We start from the raw sequence: 18,998 nt of genomic DNA, 5'->3' as shown, positions 1-18,998 counted from the left end.
GATGGATATGTCTGAGATGAAACCTTCTCAATGCTAATCCGCCCTATCGTCAAGTTGTAAGATTTGAAGATGCTTCTTCTTTTCTTGAGTATCTGCTTCTAAAGAAAGGAGATGGGTAACAACAGCTTGAATGGAATAGATTGCACGTTATGTTGTAAAAATGTTGGAAATATCCTTAAAATAGGTAGCATTGCAGCCAAATCTGTGTTGGATCCAACGTTTCTTGGTGTTGTCTTGGCGAGATATATATAGCCGCATATCACATTATCTGATCAGATCAATCATTGGTTCTGAGAAATTCAGGATAATTGTAGTGACTGTATCATTCAAAGCGATAGTATTTCAAAGTATTATTTACATGAATACACCCATCAAAAAACATGATAAAGGAAAGGCAACCTCATTAACATACCCCATCTCCCACATCATCATAATGCTAGAAGAAAGAACCATTAGTCCTGCGTGAATCCGATATAATCCTGTCTCCGAAAATCTAGATATTCGGCCGTAGGTATAGGTAAAAGCGACAAAAAAAGGAACCCAGAGTGAGGTATCATAAAAACATAAAAGCTGATCCGAATATGACAAAGGAAACCTCGAAATCCATCCGAAATCCACCACATAAAAAGAACATTTTCATAATATCGAGAGACCCGGAGCAAATGCTCCCGTATCGTCGAATTTCGTCTAGAATCCGCGTGTCATGCTAAATCGCAGATCTAAACACGACTAGTAGACCTCCTCCTGTGCCCCGTCTTTTCCTCATGCTTCTCATCAGCCAACCTCGCCAGATTAATACACAACAAAGTCGTAAGAATATACAAAACCATCAAGGTAGTCGTCAGCCCCACCATAGCCTTAACCAATGGCAAGTTCTTGCTACCATGGTTATCAATCCCGGCTTGTTGTCTAATCCAGGTCAAGCTCTGCCATGTTCGGTTCTGAGTACCATCTTGGTGGAAGTTGTAACGGTTTAGAACGACAGCGGCGATGTAGGTGACCATGAAGCAGAAGTCGAAGAAGGCGGCGATGTGCAGGAGGAGACGGCCGAGGCAGCAGAGGAGGGTGATGGAGTAGAAGAGGATACAGATTGCGAAGGCGGACTAGTAGTATTTTATTAGAAAAAAAAAAAAAAAAAATTTTCGCCGGTATATACCTAAGTAGGTATATGTCAATTGGAGGCTATGGAGGTACTTACGGTGATGCAGGGCAACCAGACCTCAGGTGGAACCCGAGAGTGGGCTTTGGCGTACTCATTGACGAGGTAGCCCGAGATACCGAGAAGAGCGACACAAAGACACCATTGTACGATTCTAAAGAACCAGAGAGTAGTCTTTTCGAAGAACATCTTGATTGAATATGTATCGCGATAATATTATCGTGATGTTTAATGCAAGATGATGGAATGGGACTTTTATTTGGTGGGTTTCCGTATCCGGTGGTGGACCTTGTTTAGCTGCAGATATCCGTAGCGGCGCGGGGACGAAAAAAGACCTTGTCGGGATTCGGCAAGGTGGGAACTCTTGCAGCTGCAAGCAAGAGCGACGTCTTCGGAAACCGATGCGATCGACTTAAAATCGAATTGAAGGAAGTTGAAGTTGTGAAAAAGAGAAGGATATCTAGAAGTCGCAAAAGATGCGATTCGGAGGAGCAGGAGCAAGGGCAATTGGTTAGCAACAAATGGCCGAAAGTAGGAAGGCTGGGTTGGTCGGTTGCTAGCTGACGCTTCGTTGCAGCAGGCGAATCAACTGCGACTACGAAGACATGTATGGTACTTACCGGCGAGACGATGCGATGTCGGCAATTACTGCAGTAATTCGACGGCGAAGAGGTCAAGCAAAGTAGCAACTATGAAAGAGGTAAGTATAATATACTATGCCATGCAACCAAGCAATTGCGACAGAGGAAAGATAAAAGCGGAAGTGGGAGATGCGATGAGATGCGGAGTATAGGTCTCTTATTATATCGTCGTCATATACAGACTTCCTTCCTGATCCTTATCCTTATCCTTAACTATAAAGGGTCCAACCGTTCCCTTATGCTCCAAGACAATATTAAATATAATAGTCTTCTGCGCCAAAGAATTTAATCGATCGAGTCAGAGAAAGAGAAAAAGGTGGAGATATGTATCATGCAGACGAAGACAAATCCAGGAACGGACTTCAACTTAATATTTTTTTTTTTCTTCTGACCTCGACAGCTGCCCTGCATCAGCTGGTTTGTTTTGAACCCCACAGCGGTACTTTTACCTTACAATACTCTATAGAATCTTGACTGTCAGCAGGGCGAAGAAGCTGTTGGATGTTGAAGCGCTGGCTATTTTTCCCGCGAACATGGGCTACTCGTCGTTGGCCAGGCAATACTCTCGCTACCCTTCCGAAAACGGATATCTAGAGTTGTCAAACATGTTCAAAAGGTGGTGTTGTGGGAGGACCACATGGGCCTCTGAGTGGTCAGATGTGTCTGTCCCATGGCGTCTTTTCTCCCCAGATTTTACTCCCTTCCGTCCCAAAATTTACCAATTTTTATTAATTTTCATGAAAGATGAATCGGATAGACATAGAAAAACGGATTCCGACCGGCCGATGGTGTCCATGGAACGGAAACGTGGTGACCATGTCTGTCTGTAAATATCCGCTCAACGGTCACCTGCAGGAATCCCTGAATATCATATCAAACCGAACATGAAACTCCAGTAAAGATGCATAGACACGATTTACTCACTTCGTACTTACGGTCTCCCAGTAGAGATAAGATGAATTTTTCAGTAGCACATCATTTGTAGAATACATGGCTAGTAAATATCATTGATATGCCCGAGCCTCTCATGATCCCATCGTGTGTTGATTAGTTAACTGCCACAACACCGCCACCGAATTTGCGATGGTCGTCAGTTCACGAACCTCATCCCCTGCGGTCAATTCTCATCCAAATCGCTTTGATTTCAGCATTAGTATCATTACTGCCATCAGATGGTGGATACGGCTATATAGCCAATTAACTAGAAGTAGAAAAACAAATAAAAACCGCATGATTACTGGAGGAACTTTATGCATATTTGGTCCTCGATCTGAAAGCCGGTTCCTTTTTGATCATGAAAAAGAAGCTTCAGGACCGATTCGACGTCGACACCTCAGTATTTACAAATTTTCAAAAGCAGTCCCGTATACTTAATACTCGCTGACAGCGATATCGACGGGACGTGCTGACAGAGCTCACAGCCAGCTGTCTCTGCAAGCCAAGCAATTTCCCCCGATTATTAATCTCCAACGGTTCGGCGCGACCGTCCAATTCTTGCAAGTGGAGCCGAAATATTCAAGCACAAAGTCTGTTCAATTTGGTTTCTAACTTCAATATCGGCCCCGGTATACTGGCTCTCCGTTCATATAAAAATGTATAGAAAAGGTCTAGATTCTCTAGAATTACTCATACTCGGCATCTCCAACATCCAGAGCCTCAGAACCGACAGAAATCTAAGCCTCAATTGTTCTTAGAGGTAGGCACCGATGCCCGTGAAGTCAGCAAATCCGAAGTCTTAAGTGGCTTCGCCAAAGAATTCCCCCGTTGAACCCCTGCTAGCGTCTGTAAGCGACGGACTTTACATCCACTTAACTCGCAGAGAAAACGTCATTTCTTCTGAGATCTAAACGTTGAGAATTAAACGGTCGCATGAGAGAAAAAAAACCACACCGACGGCTCACCCGGAAATTCGGACTTTGGGAAGCTTATTCTTTGTGGCTGATTACTCTTTCTCCTCCTCCACTTCTTCCACCTTCATTGGTACATATGATTAAAATCTGCATTATCAATCAGACCGGGGTGATTGTTGTAAAGTTGGAATGAAGGGAAGGTGGCTATAAAAGTACCGGGATCGAACTTCAATGGACTCAAATGCTTCCACAAGTTTATAACAACCATACAAATACCCTCATCAATATCCTATTCCAAACATTCAGATATCACGAATATCACTTCTATAAACCAACCTACCTTATCATCCAGTACAGCAATTAATATTGATATCATCATGTCGTCCAAACTCTGGAGCGCCGATCCATCCAAAACAACTGTCATCAGACAAGTCACTGATGCAATCACCACAGTCTCCGTTCCCTTCCTCCGCGTCGGTCTCATCAAACTCGGCGGTAGGGCCACAATCAGTACATCTCCCATACCCTATGCACTTCATATTCAAAGTACCTACTAACACACCCCTTCAATAGCCAAACTATCATCCGGCGGCCTCGTCGTCTTCTCCCCCACCGCACTAACCGAAGAAGTAGCCTCAACCGTCACCTCCCTTGGCGGGCAAGTTTCCTACATCGTCGCACCGGATATCGAACACCACCTCAACATCGGACCGTGGAAAGCCGCCTACCCAACCGCCCGAGTAATCGGCCCCACGGTTCTCTACCAAAAGCGTCAAAAGCAAGGCAACGAAGACGTCCCCTTCGACTTCTCATATAACCCTGCGAACAAGAACTCCCTGGTTCTACCGGAAGACTTCACTCAAGACTTCGAGCTCGAATACTGGGACGGCCATCTGAGCCATGAAATCGCTTTATTGCATAAACCGTCCGGAACTGTGATCGAAGCGGATTTATTGTTTAATCTACCGGCGAAAGAACAATTTTCAAAGACGGATATTGATGCCACTAAGGGGTTTTGGACGAAGGTTTCTATGCATTTGTTTACTTCTTTGGCTGGGAAGAGTCAGCAGAGGCTTTTGTGGTATGGAGCTAGTAGCAAAGGAAGAGCCAGCTTTAATAGGAGTGCGAAGGTTATTGATGGATGGGAGTTTGATAGGATCATTCCTTGTCATGGGGATGTGATTGAAGCCGGTGGGAAGGCGACGTTCAGGAGGCTGTTCGCATGGCATCTTGCGGCTGCGGAGGCTGAGGCGAAGAAGGCGAAGTGAGGGATGAGATTGTAGTTAGGACGGCCTTTTGTGAATACTAGTTCTACGAGACTGGATTGTAAGTAATTAGGAAGACTCTGTTATCGGGTGATCTTTGGAGCTCATGCTGTTTGTTCTCTTTCTCTCTGTGTTTTCCTTTCTTTCTTGAAGTTCTCTTTTGGGGGTGTTTTTACTGGAGGTAGTTTAGTTCATGGGAGTCGTTTTATGGTCAAAGGTAATATAATTAAGTAATTTGCCTACAGCATCTAAAAATGAATTTTTGAAACCAGTCGTGTGCTCATTTACCCTTTGTAACCTAAAAAAAAAAAAGAAAAAGAATTGATCTGATAATGGCGATTCAATCGCTGACCTCTCAGCTCTCCCAAACGTTTACGTTTCTAGATCCAGAGCCGTTGAGACAAACCAGCTACGCCCCATTAGATATCATGATACGCCACTGACAATGCTGATCTATCTTTAATCACATGTAATCCGTTACCCCCAAAAAGTACTAACATATACTTCCATCCGGATTCCGGACTAAGACCCATACACCATCTCGGTGGAACCACCCGATTAATGCAATCAAGCGGGAGGCGGGAACGACTCTACTCGCGTGTCCATCCTTTCGCCACGGTAGACCTTTCTACCCACCCCCGATCCATCGGATCTGGATCGCACGATATCAAATGGTAATTACTACATTCTTTTCTCCTGCTTGGATCCGAACCCACCCGCCTATGCAAAGGGGGATAGGTTCCAAGAATCTTGACACCCACCTAAAAAAACAAAGTCAAATATTAATCCAGCGTCGAAGTTGACGAGTCCCCATATTTCGTGGCAAAATAACGCATAGCTAGGAGTCCAGAGGCGTCGCATGCATGACCGTCCCAGGCTGTCAACAAAACAGAGAGAGAAAAAAGAAATCAAAAACGTCTACCTACCATTTCCGGTTCTAACCTTAAAACACGGTTTACCCCAGATTCACCCCCCAAGAGGCGTCAATACGATAGAAAGGGTCTGAGTTAAGTTACTTATGCCTAATTTCGGAGGGTATGCAATCGAATCGAATTCGCGTGCCAGCATGACCTTGGTGGACACATGCAGTAACAATTCCGAACAAGGCAACTGATCTCGTGCGCCTGGTTTTCTCGTATAACGAAACGAATAGAACACCCCTTTCATGCAAATGTCAAACTAAGCTTAAAAAACCATCGTGAGGCGGTGGCCGGTTGAGGCATACAATCTGTAGTTGTACCTTCCCGATTTGACTCGTGACAGTTACAGCTTTTTCTTGGCCCGGGTTCTAGAAAATAAAAGTATTTAGAACCAGACTAACCTGGACGTTGTAGGCGAGAAAAGGGACGTGCTGGGAAGGATTCCCCGGATGTCTCAATGATCTTCTTCTTACTTTGAAGGCCTTACGCTAGTTATTCCTGGAGTTTTACTTGCTGATTCCAATATACTGCCAAAAATCGTGGTGCCTTTGTAACATGTTGGACCCTGTGGGATGCTTGTGTTGTGATTTATGTAATCCGATAACCGGTTAACGTGAATCCTGCAGTCGCCTTCGGTCCTTTGTTCATTCGATCTGGGATTGTATCTCCCAAGGCAGTGGATGCGAAGAAAGAAAAAATATCGTGGAGGATTCCGGGTTCCGAACCATTTGGCTGTGACGGATATCATTAACTTTGTGTTGGAGAGAGTGGGAAGAGGCTTGAGGGCTCGTGAGGAGTTGGTTGGTATGTTGTAACCGACCTCACCCGCAAACCACCGTATTATTGCGTCTCTTGGTATCTAGGTAGCCACTTTTTTGGTTTTCGGATTTTTAAAAAGCCCATTCAACTTTAGCTGAGGGTAATTCCATCAGGTGATATCATGTGAAATTCTACTACTAACAATTATCAAATTATCATCCTATCCTTCGGTAAAAAGCCATTCTCCCAAGCCCGAGATGCTTTGGCTTGGGAGGAGGCGTAAAGCATAGCACAAGTCGTCACCTAAAAAAACGAATATAGATATCTTGTGACGAACAAAAAGCATCTCGATCTCGCTGAATGGCTTCATAGCACAGGACCGGTGCCGACGGATAACTCAAAATACGCATGGTGCGTACACATTCGGAAACCCCGACGGAAAATAAACTTGAGGGGCTGCGTAGCTGGCACAGGCAGAGTCGCCACCGTTGTAACGGTTAGATAATATCAAGGTCTCATCTGTGGGGTTTAAATATCGATCTCCACAGAAATAACACGAGGGGCGGTTACGAAAGGGAGGCTGGGATTTGAGCTGACTGTGAGACCGAGATGTAATCGTATCGTATCGTATCGATATATCTTGGGATCTTGGGAAATAGGGCATTGTATCAAGTGATAGTCGGTAGTTCCACACAGATACGAACCCAAAGTATGCATATAATTGTCATCAAAAAATGAAATAAAATATCTCACATATGCTTTCTCCACTTTATGTCTGTACGACAGGTCGTCGCATCTCGCCGGAGGCGTTGTATTGTTTTGTATCTCCTCTGTTATATTAAAATTTCATTGCGTAATAACAATGGGATATCGAGATTAGCCATGGCAGTCAAGTCATGAAAGTTTGACCACGCGGAAGCCATGATGTTCGTGCACGCGCATATCGACGGGTCCCGCACATATACACTTACTCTATCTCTTTTTGCCTCAATATAATCCACCGCTAAGCCGCATCTATATCCCATTTAGGAATTCAACTCCGTTATGCTTCCCAAAAACTGATATGGAAGATTATCGAAAAAGACACAAGAGACAACTAACCGCTATCAACATCCATGCATTCGCCCGAAGGCTACCCTTGGAGGCGTTGATAGACTGACAACTGGGCGCGCTTGGCGGCTTGGTTGCAGCGCGACATACAGATGCATGTAAGATATGCCCATGGTCGGATATCATTTGGCAGATATGTATGGGGAAAAGTGGCTGAACTTCGAACCCGAGTCTAACCTTTCGTGAATTTCAGCTTGAATGAATGTCTAGCTTTCCCTTGTTTAGTGTTCGGTGGTGGAGTTTCGTTAGAAGCTTGAAATCCGAAGGCACCTTAAATTTCTTGGTCGCCTGTACGCCCAGCGATTATGTTCTGGATGCCTAACAAATCGGTGGGGAATTGGCGACAGGCGGGTAGTCCGGACCCCACTGAAGATGGGTTAATCCATGTTCTTCCGTGGGATTTTTAAGTTTATTCCTTTTCTGGTTTCGATGTCTCTTCTGTTCCCCTTCTTCCTGTGGAAAATACAAAGTGTTATCCTAACGTGACATTGCGGCGTCTGCCTATACTTGGTGGGAAAGTTTTTCACGATAATTGGCTGAGTGTTTTTTACCTCCAACAACGCAGATTTCCTTTGAGGCTGCCTTGTGGGAATTTTGAAACCGTAACTCTGCAAAGGAGAAAAAAAAAATTTCTGCATTGGCGGAAGTTTTGTCGGAGCGTCGAGAAGGAACAAAAAATCGCAAATTCAGATAGTGGGAAATGGGAGAAAAAAGGGAAAGCACCTACAGATCAGGTACATGTACCTCGTATCACCTTGGGTTGCCTCAGAACTTCCAAGCCTTAGACTTGTGCAGCACCAAAGCTTCGATTGCCATGGTTCAGCAAAACACCTACCTGCTTGATCTCTTGGCGGCATGCTGGGGAGTCCTGGCATCGCTTCTCGGCACCTCGGCAGACAAGCGACGGACCATAAAAAGCACCCTGCGCTTAAAGAAAATACCAAGAGTTTCTTCCAAGCACTTGGTATTCGGAGCCTAAAAGCCTGATGACGTTCTGATCCAATCCAGGATGTTTTAGCAAGAAGGCAAGCTGCGGATCTTCTGCTGGCTGGACAAGTACACAAGGCCCTTCAGATACGAGTAAGCCGCATGGTTCACATGAAACCCCCCTTGTATCCGAAGGTTGAACTGACAAACATGTGGCATTTTTTGGGGAAGGCGAAGTGTGAAGCAGCATATTTTCTTCCAATCTGTGGTCATGTTTTCCCCCAATCGGAATGGTGAGGTTTCGAAATCAACCAATGCCCAAGAAGCAGTCAGTCAGCTTTTGGTGAGGATTTGGGAATTGGATCGCTCGATATCAGGAAGTTCTGCGGGAGAACGGTCCAGTAACTGCTTTCGATCAAAAACATCCACAAGACCACCCCCGAACCACATATTCTTGGCGGTAGTGTTTCCACCTTCGGTTTTCGTGCATAATGCTCATCTAGCGAATGTATGTCAGGGAGTTAGACTAATTTGTCGCCACTCACCGCGGACTAGTGTGGTATTCTGGAATTCGAAATGTTCCTTGAGAAGAGGTGGGTGGGCGACATGGTACCACGAATGTTAGCTTTATGCGATAAGGCAACTATGTTGACCCCAAGCTCGATGGCAATTCGCAACGGGACTAGGATGTTATCCTGAAGTTTTTTCCTGCCATCGGCGACAAGAAGAAACAGGTGTCTACCGAGATTAGGAACCACCAGACTAATCCCAAGACCGCAAAGCTGGTTTAGTGAGCAACAGATAGGAAGGTGTGGAGATGGTATCATCTAGACTTCCAGAAGTTCTTTTATATAGCGGTGGTCTGGTCGCTGTTCTTCTCTTCCGTTGCTCAGATATTCTTCTCAGTATCCCTCAACATTTACTTGTTCTTCCACCCTCAATTGTGAAGAGGAAGAATTAACTCGACAAACCGCGACCCTACCCTCCCTTTCATCCCTTCTTAAATTCTTTTTAGAAATAAAGAGGCAGCGTTCGCGTGTCGCTGTTTGCTCTTGCCCGGACAAGATGGCCGCAAAGCCAGTTTTTGATGATACGGAGGTGAAGAGTTCGCCTCCTTCAGCAGAAGCCTTCGACGACTACAATGCCAACATCAGCTTTTGGACGAGGATGGGTTGTACCCCAGAGTCGTTCAAGCCCCGTACATTGACGGATAAGCACAATCAGCTTAACCAGACCCTGAAGACCAGGCATATGAACATGATTGCCATTGGTATGTCGAAACCATCTTTTTTCAAAAAATCATCGCCAGATCGGTGACAACGGATACTAACGATGATGAACAGGTGGATCTATTGGTGCTGGTCTCTTCGTCGGTTCCGGTGGTGCCTTGGCCACTGGTGGCCCCGCTTCCTTGGTTATCGATTTCATGATTATCGGTGTCATGATTTTCAACGTCGTCTACGCTCTCGGTGAACTCGCTATTATGTATCCAGTATCTGGTGGTTTCTACACCTACTCGTCCCGCTTCGTTGATCCTTCTTGGGGTTTTGCTATGGGGTATGTCGTGTGATGTTGTCCAAGAAAAAACAGTACAAGCGAACTAACCACCGTTTTGTTGAATAGTTGGTGCTACTTCGCTCAATGGGCTACAATTCTCCCCTTCGAAATTATCGTCGCTTCGGAATGTATTCGTTTCTGGCGTGATGACCTAAGTCCGGCCATCTGGTATACTATGTTCTTGGTCGTCATTGTCCTCGTCAACGTCTTCGGTGTCCTTGGATATGGTGAAGAAGAATTCTGGACCAGTGTGCTCAAGCTTGCCGCTGTCATCAGTTTCTTGTTCGCCGGTTTAATCTTCACTCTCGGTGGTGGTCCATCCAACGGTCAATTCCACGAATACTGGGGAGCCAGAAATTGGTACGATCCAGGTGCATTCAGGAATGGATTCCGTGGTTTCTGTGGTGTTTTCGTCACTGCCGCTTTCTCCTTCGCCGGAACTGAGCTTGTCGGTCTTGCCGCTGCTGAGTCGAAGACTCCTCTCAAGTCACTCCCATCTGCTGTCAAGCAGGTCTTCTGGCGTATCACCCTCTTCTACGTTCTCTCCCTTCTCTTCATCGGTTTCTTGATCCCATCCAACGACCCGCAGCTTTTCGGTTCCGGAAACTTCATCGATACCACTGCTTCTCCTATGGTCCTTGTCGCCAACCGTGCTGGTATTCCTGGATATGCCTCCTTCCTCAACGTTGTTATCCTCGTCTCTGTCGTCTCCATTGGTAACTCTGGTGTCTTCGGTGCTTCCCGTACCTTGTGCGCCTTGGCTGAACAAGGGTATGCCCCAAAAATCTTCGCCTATGTTGATCGTGCCGGCCGTCCACTCCCAGCTACCATTCTTATCATCTCCATGGGTGGTCTCGCCTACATCGGTCTCGCTCCACAGGGTGTTGAGATTTTCGACTGGCTCTTGGCTTTGTCCGGTCTCTCTGCCCTCTTCACCTGGGGTTCCATCTGTCTCTGCCACATCCGTTTCCGTGCCGCATGGGCTCACCAAGGTCGTACCCTCGACGAAATCCCATTCAAGGCTATCTTCGGTGTTGTCGGTTCCTGGATCGGTTTGGCCATTAATGTCATCGTCTTGATCGCTCAGTTCTACGTTGCCTTGTACCCACCACGTGGTGGCGGTGAGCTCAACACTGCCGAAGGTTTCTTCAAGCAGTTCTTGGCTTTCTTCATCACTCTCTTCTTCTGGGCTGTTGGTTATTTCTGGAAGCGTGAGGGATGGAGGTCTCTTGACCAGATTGATCTCGATGCCGGTCGTAGGGAGATCGATTGGGAAGAGCATAACAAGGAGATGGAGAGGAGAAAGAACGCTCCTTTCTGGAAGAGAATCGGATATATGTTTTCTTAAATAGCATGATTTCCTCCCCCCTCCGGATATATCTTTTTATATATCTGAAAGAGATACTTGATAGAGATGATATAAAGCCTCTCCAAGAAAGATTTCTGTTTGAACTCGGCTTTGTTCCTTTTTTCTTATTTGATCCATTAATATACCCCTTTATAACCCTATGATATTTTTTGTTATAACGGATTTTCTTGTACATACAGATGATTTCTTTTATGTATCGCTATATTTTCCTCATATGTCTGCTTTTTGAGATTCGAGCGTTTTTGTTCGAGGCGAAGCGATTTTATACCACTTTGGAGGCCTCTGGTTGAGCGCTTGCGTGTTAATATGACATTTCATATATCAATTGATATACTACTATCCGATTTTATTTATGTTTTGCGTCCGTAGCCGTCATTGGGCTAGGGTTCCCTTGCGAGATGTTAACATTGTCCCGTGACTTAAGGATAGAATGGGATGCACGAACCTTAACTGCCGAAACCGGTATATAAGTACTCTGTGCTTAGGAGCGCATCGTGGAGATCTGATTCCGAGACTGGATAGACGACCCCAAAATCGAGTATGAAGGCATCGCTGGGTCCTTCATGAATTCAAGCGACGGCGGGTGGGTTGAATGGTAGTGAATTAGTACCAGTGGAGTGGTTGAATTCTTCACCGGCCTCTTCCATTTTGATTATAAAGCTCAGGTTGGGTTTCCAACAGGTCTTTAAGCTTCCGTAAGGTTTTGTGAGTCGGTTTGATAACTATAGTACTAGGGCTTGCCAGACCAGTACTAGGGTCGACCCATAGTTGAGGAGCTTGGTGACGGGACAAGTATTGATATGGTCCCGTACATAGACCTAGATGCTGTAGGGAACTTGATGGGTTTTAGAGAACTCCCTTAGGTCTCGAAGACTTCTTCAAGGCCTTTTGAAGTCATAACAAGACGATTTGGGTGTTTGAAGTCGACGTCGATATAAAACTTCTGTCGAAACAGAGATGACCGGTTGACTAGGGAAAGATCATAACAGGTCTTTCCCTTAGGGAGGTTTGGGGTTTTCGAAAGCCGATCGATTCATCCCTTGGATGCGAAGTAATTCGAAGACAGCTGTTGAATACTATCATGAGTGTTGGTCAAGTCCTTCTCAGTGGTATCATGAATGATACTATCATTAATCCCAGTTCTTATATGTCGGCATAGAAACTTGCTTTGGTTTTGTCTATCCCGTAGTGCTGTTCTTTGAAAGTTCTGGTATATAAAACAATGAATGCAGTCGAAAATATCACTTATATTAGGCGCTTAGTCATCGGAAGTTTTTTATGTGAAGGATCAGTCTTCGACTCTGGGCGGATCTTGGGTTACTTTTGAATCTTGCAACGAAGCCGAGATGCACCCCCAACCTTATAAACCTAAGAGCCCTTTAACACACTGATACAGGTGGGGGGAGCGCTTCGTTTAAAATATTTTCAAAATTTTATGTAAAAATGTCAACCTCAAGGGACTAGCTTTCGCAAAAATAGATTTTGATTTCATCATCGGTTGCTTAAAAGATTTCATTTTCAAACGGTGAAAAGACTGGGTTTGGTAACGTTTTTAAACGTTATAGTACGTTTGCCCAGCTGCCCAGTTTTATGTGGAGCCCTTAAAGGCTTTAGACAGACTGGGCTTTGCAGAATTTGCAGAAAACGTGCTCTCTTTTCTTGCGTTGTATTCGTCCTTTTGCAACATTTGATAAGTCTTAGGGCGTTGTTTGACATGGCGTGGGGCGCAGACAAGACAAAAAGGGACCCATCGACCCCCAAGACTCGGGCTTATATGTCAGGGCGTTTGACATTCGAATTCTGGTAGCCTTGGTCTCATTGGGGCTGCCTCAAGAAGGCTCCGATTCTTGGGGTTCGACTTTTGTACGTGCTTATTGATCTCTATCTATAGCCTACTTAACTATATACGACATGGAGTCATCAGCTGTATATCATTCGCACAGTGGAGCATCTTTTGCCCCAATGCCTACTGAGAGCTCTGGATTCCTGGTGGCGACATTTGAGATGCGAAGGTTTTTGACAGTGGGGTATGAATATGAATCCCCAAATGCACTGTCCCTGTAAGAAGGCTCGCTGGATCGGATGTATAGCTGGCCGACGGCTGAAGAAGGAATGTGAATTGTAATAATCCTACAGCGTAGGCAGGCATGGTCGACAACTAAGTCGCTAACTTGGTTTGTTGTCAGTAGGCTGCATTGTTGATCCCAGGCCTCGTGGGAAACCCTTTTTATCTTTTGCTTGGCCGTACTAAATCCATGGAAATATTTCGATCTTGTCCACTTCTATCCTCCTCATGGGTATTCGGATGAGTATTTGTATTTGTAAGAATTTCGCCTTGTCAGCAGGTGCTATGAAGTGCTCTAAGCTTTGTTGAAACCCTGCCGGAAACCCTTGTTATCGGGCCCGAAGACTACCTTGCCGAATGATCCTGCGCTTTTGTTCAAATCCCGTAAAATTGCCCTTGTGATGAATCTTTCATGAATTTAGTACATTTTGAAGGAGAAAACCTCGGTCCTTTATAACGTTACCTTTAATTTCTTCATGATTCAGGTATTCGATACTTTTAGGCTGGACCGACCCCAAAGAATTAGGCTCACTATCGATCGATATCGTTTGCTCCCTTTGCCTTCCGAATGTTCCAGTCGATCGAGTCTGTCGGAACCCACAAGTGCGGCTGAATTGCAAAACATGCTGCTAGGTCCTGCGCCTAACCCCAGTATATCAATGGATTTTAATGCACCATCTTTTGTGGATATTCTTCTTTGATCCCACAGTTTTGTTGCTCGTGTGAATCCACAATCTCTGGATTGAGAAAACCGGCGTCAATATGTGCGCCGTGAAGAAAGTAAATCTAAAGCCTCCTTTATCATGTTATTATCAAATGATGGACATTTTGGAGACGTCGGAATCGGGTCAGTAAAAATCCTTATGCCAATTTCGTTTTGCGGGATCGTGCAGAAAAACACACAAAACGTAGCGCCGAATGTGCTCGCCCGCACGCTATCAGGGGTGCAACATGTCAACACTAGCACCAACTTGTATTTGGAAATTTAATCAATTGCTCCACAGGCCGACCAAGATAGTGCAAAACCCGCACGAAGTCGTATGCAAGAACTCCATTCAGCCTGCGGCTCTTCGAGATCCTCCGTTGTTGCCCCTAGCAAGCAGCCGCCTGTAATTAAAACATCCCTTTGACTCCGAGTGGATAACGAGCCAGTACTCCGGACTTTATGCCTCCCTTAAGAACCTGTGCCTCCCACATTCCATATTTCTCTTGGCCTAGGTCTTTGCATTTCATCCCACCGTAGGGTTCGACAGCGCTTCGGAACGTGTCTTAGTGACCGATTACAGTTATTTTTTCCGCCGTTTGGACCGAAAGTTGAAGACGATCAGAAGATTGGGAAAAATGAGGATCTCGAAAGCTTTGGCAACTGCGTCGATATGTTTGGCGACGGCGGAGGGATTCAAGTTTCAGCTCCACAGCAGTTTTGGGAGCCCAGTAGAGGCAGCTGCAGATTTGATCAAGCGGGCGACTATTAGCACCACATTCAAATTTGCTGTAAGACAGCATTTTGAAATCGCGAATACGAGGAATCTCGATAACTGACAGGTCGCACTTTTTAGGCCCCTCAATTCTCTTACTATGTCGATATTCTTGTTGGTGAGTCTCCTTTGAAGACTTGTTTTCGTGTGTAATGCCAACAGCACGTACGAAGTTTGGATGGTCTCTCACAACCACGCGCTCCTCGTATCGATAAGAACCCATCGCTGCAAATGTTCAAAACATGGAGGATATATCGGTACAGGGGTTATTTTCGAGGGTTTCTGAGTTGAAACTATTCGAATGATTCTTGCTGCTGGTGCACACAATAGTATTGTCCAATTTGGGACCGTATAATCTAACAACTTAATTCTTAGGGTCTGCCCACGATTTCATCCGACTAAGGTTGAGCTCTGATCCATTTACTTGGTTTCCTGGCCCTTTGCCTCGGAGAAACTACTGTAATGTCCAGACAGATGACAACTTTTCTCTTTGCCTTCAATACAACTTCTCTGGTAGCTGTAAGTTATTTCCCTGCAGCCGTAGAATTCTAGAACATCCAGTCTATAAAAAGCTCAGGAAAACTGACCCGTTGGAAATTCAAATCGCAGATGATCCTAGTGGATCGAGCACCTTCAAGAACCTCTCAAGGCCGCTGGATCTAACTTCCTCGGATCCGAGATATTACGTATCGGGATACTATGGACAAGATACTCTTCAAATTGGTCAAACAGAGGTTGATAATGTCCCAATTGGTATTGCATACGACTATACCAGAACACCGCAGTTGGGCTTGGGTATTGGCGGCTCTGGATCCACTGAGAAAACTCTTATCCGGACTATGTTGGACGAGGACGTTATTAGCGTGCTTGCCTATGGTCTTTATCTTAATGACTTTGGTATGCATTTAAATTTACTTTTTCTTTCGTGAAAGGAGGAGAGAAAATTGATATAAAACTTTCACTAACAATGATTATATTATAGACACCAACAGCAGTGAGCTGACCATTGGCGCCATTGATACTGCGAAATACGTTGGTAACTTGATCACTTTCGAATCATCTGCTACCACCACCGTTCAACTTAACTCTCTCGAGTACGACGATGGCAGCGGTAATCCCGAGACCCTCGCCACTAGCTGGAATGCCAATGTCGAGTTTAGCACTGGGTGTGTGCCTTTCCCAATCGACTAACTTAGGTTTAAATTCATATTATCATAAACTAACGGTTTATCATGATAGTCTTCTCTACTTCCCCAACGGCCCGCTGCAAGCGATTGTTGGAGACGTCGAGGCCTATCTCGACAGCACCTACGGCGGCTACCTCACAAAATGTAGCTACAGATACACCGCCAAAACTCTAATCTTCAACTTCCAAGGCACTACAATCACAGTCCCGGCCAAACAATGGATCGTCCCAGCCTACACTGTTAGTGGCTACCAAACCACCCTTCGTGGCGGCAGGGAACCCGCTTGCATTGTCTTAGTCGACTCGATGGATAACTACAGTCTTGCCTCTAGGCAAGGCTATACCGCCGTCTTCGGCATGCCCTTTGTTCGAGCGACTTACATGGTCCACGACTTCACAAACAACCAGACCAGTTTTGCTCAAGCTAAGCTTAACACCACAGATTCCGAGCTTAAGAGCCTTGGAACCGATGGCGTTGCTCCATTCGCTACTGTCGTCCCATCTACTACAATGGATCCTAGCAACATCACTCCTACGACTACCGAAACCGGTTCCGTAACCGCCGGACCGGGGGGCAACAACAACAACCAAAGCGACGGACAAACTTCTGGCGGCGGCAGCAGTACCCCAACTGGTGCCATCGTCGGTGGTGTAGTCGGTGGTGTCGCCGTTATTGCCGCCGCAATCGGTGCATTCATCTTCCTCCGTAGACGTCAAAACCGCGAGGCCAATGCAACTGATAACCTCCCACTACCACCACCCATGGACCAAACTCAACAGCAGGGTCAACCACCCTTCAGTCCTCCATACGGCGGGTACCCCAACCAAAACGCCGGTTATAACCAGCAGGGTTACGACGGTCAGTATGGTCAACAGGGTGGTTATAATGAAACGTATGGGTTGGCGCCTGCTCTGCCAAATAAGGGACTCGCATCACCAACTTCTCCTGGTCCATACCCGCCACCACAAAGCCCTATGAGCGAGATGGCGGCTACACCGATGGATCCTAGCCGACATTCTAGCGTCGTTAGTCCACTTGATCAGACTAGACACCCGAGTGTCGTTGGAGTCACGGAGCTGGCGTCTCCGGGGGGTCAACAGATGCCGGTTGAACTTCCAGGAAATATGCATTAAGAGGTTACAACTCTGACGGGAGAAATAATATATATAAAACAAAAATAAATAAAAAAATAACAATAAACAAACAAAGATACCATGAGATGAACGGGCAAAAAAATAAGAAAGAGGAAAGGGTGGACTATAATCGATTATATCAGGATATTCTCATTCCGCATCGTCATCGTCTTTTCTGAATACTTTTGTTTCTTTCTAATACCTCAACAGCATATGCATCGATGCATCTTTTCCTTTCTCATCCAATTCAAGACAATCCTTATAATACAGCCTCCCAACTTTTCGAATTCCGGCTGCACCAATTATTCTACTGTATATTTTCCTTTATATAAACTCTCTTGTTCAACCAGTCTTCTCTTTTCTACGTTTTATGTTAGCAGCGGGATCAAGCGTTTTTCTGTTGCTTTTTTTGTGTTTAAATCGAATGCCAATTTTAGATGATTTTTTATTACTTTTTCTCCAATGTCAAGCAAACACAGACTTTAAACACTCTCGCCAAAGATGTAGACTTTGTTGGATTTTTCATCAATCAACGCAAAATGATCTCATTGTAAGCCATGCTATGCATGACCCTTCGAGGTGTTCCACGAGGAAGGCCACACAAGATCTACTTCACAAAGATTGTAGACCGACGAAGCAATGATTTGCCAAACAGGGGCCAAGTTGTAACTATGGCCCGTATCTCGATGATATCGACATGTACGGTCATTCCCACCCTTCTCCTCCTGGCTCCGGCTAGTGCCGTCCTCATACCGTTTTATATGGTTGTCAGAGCACCTTACTACTCTTCCGTTTCGCGGCGTAATACCTTTGTAACGGTTTTGATTCATGATATAGTGATGTCATGGGGAGAAATAGTGAGCTGTCTTCTAACTGACTGGTCTGAATTATATAAGTTGCATCTTTGGCCTCGATGCTACGATTCCTCTAGGACCTAGCGTCATGAGTCAACTCTCAGACATGGATCCCGTCGGCCGACTGGGTTTTTCAACGGAATACATCACATCCTACTCGTGAAACCAAAATACGAAGATCAAGTTGCACAGAAACAAAAGAGCTGGGATCCGTTGGTGTTTGATGGGATGAATCGTTATCGGGCTGATCCTTGGAAGAATGTGGCGGACACGACTCCCTTCTTCTTTTTTACTTAAAACAATTCATTTGTACTATTATAACTGAATGGTTTAATCGAAGTTAACGTATGACTGATTCGTGGTATGATATAGCAAACGAAATGGAAGGTAATCTTCGGGATATTAAGGGACGTATAACTACGAGTCTAGACCGGTGCAGATAGTTAATGCTGGCGAATTATTCCCAGAACTCCAGAAGGAAGATCCCTTAGTAAGCGCTAGCGAAGAAGGTAGTCCCAGAGAAGAACCGGGCGAGTGGACCAAGTAAGCCTTTTGGATCTCAGGACTCGGTGTGTTCGGAACAGCTAACGTCACCGTAGGAAGTTGATGTCAGATGTGCTGTTTATAGACAAATGAGAGCCTATTGGCTCCGCTCGCATAATAATGTCTATCGGTCTATTCTATTCTATTCTATTCCTATTTCTATCCCCGATCTATATTTGTA

General features: G+C 45.3%; 4 protein-coding genes across 4 annotated transcripts; 3 read left to right on the top strand and 1 right to left on the bottom strand.

Moving 5' to 3' along the window:
- Nucleotides 1–719: 719 nt before the first annotated feature.
- Nucleotides 720–1,348, bottom strand: DFL_007539 (uncharacterized protein; the record flags this gene model as incomplete). Its single annotated transcript, XM_067637137.1, has 2 exons — nucleotides 720–1,103; nucleotides 1,199–1,348. The coding sequence occupies 2 exons, from the start codon at nucleotides 1,346–1,348 to the stop codon at nucleotides 720–722; spliced, it is 534 nt and encodes a 177-aa protein (XP_067488684.1).
- Nucleotides 1,349–4,027: 2,679 nt separating this feature from the next.
- DFL_007538 (uncharacterized protein) lies at nucleotides 4,028–4,918 on the top strand (the record flags this gene model as incomplete). The annotated part of the gene is made up of 2 exons (XM_067637136.1): nucleotides 4,028–4,160; nucleotides 4,224–4,918. The coding sequence occupies 2 exons, from the start codon at nucleotides 4,028–4,030 to the stop codon at nucleotides 4,916–4,918; spliced, it is 828 nt and encodes a 275-aa protein (XP_067488683.1).
- A 4,778-nt stretch (nucleotides 4,919–9,696) lies between these two features.
- DFL_007537 (uncharacterized protein) lies at nucleotides 9,697–11,536 on the top strand (the record flags this gene model as incomplete). The annotated part of the gene is made up of 3 exons (XM_067637135.1): nucleotides 9,697–9,901; nucleotides 9,975–10,188; nucleotides 10,255–11,536. The coding sequence occupies 3 exons, from the start codon at nucleotides 9,697–9,699 to the stop codon at nucleotides 11,534–11,536; spliced, it is 1,701 nt and encodes a 566-aa protein (XP_067488682.1).
- A 3,427-nt stretch (nucleotides 11,537–14,963) lies between these two features.
- Nucleotides 14,964–17,420, top strand: DFL_007536 (uncharacterized protein; the record flags this gene model as incomplete). Its single annotated transcript, XM_067637134.1, has 6 exons — nucleotides 14,964–15,116; nucleotides 15,182–15,218; nucleotides 15,476–15,619; nucleotides 15,710–15,997; nucleotides 16,083–16,266; nucleotides 16,340–17,420. The coding sequence occupies 6 exons, from the start codon at nucleotides 14,964–14,966 to the stop codon at nucleotides 17,418–17,420; spliced, it is 1,887 nt and encodes a 628-aa protein (XP_067488681.1).
- Between the last annotated feature and the right edge of the window lie 1,578 nt (nucleotides 17,421–18,998).

Source organism: Arthrobotrys flagrans (genome assembly GCF_004000055.1).
Source record: "Arthrobotrys flagrans strain CBS H-5679 chromosome Unknown unitig_8, whole genome shotgun sequence".
NCBI classification, from domain to species: Eukaryota; Fungi; Ascomycota; class Orbiliomycetes; order Orbiliales; family Orbiliaceae; genus Arthrobotrys; species Arthrobotrys flagrans.
This window is presented reverse-complemented; position numbering and strand designations above follow the sequence as displayed.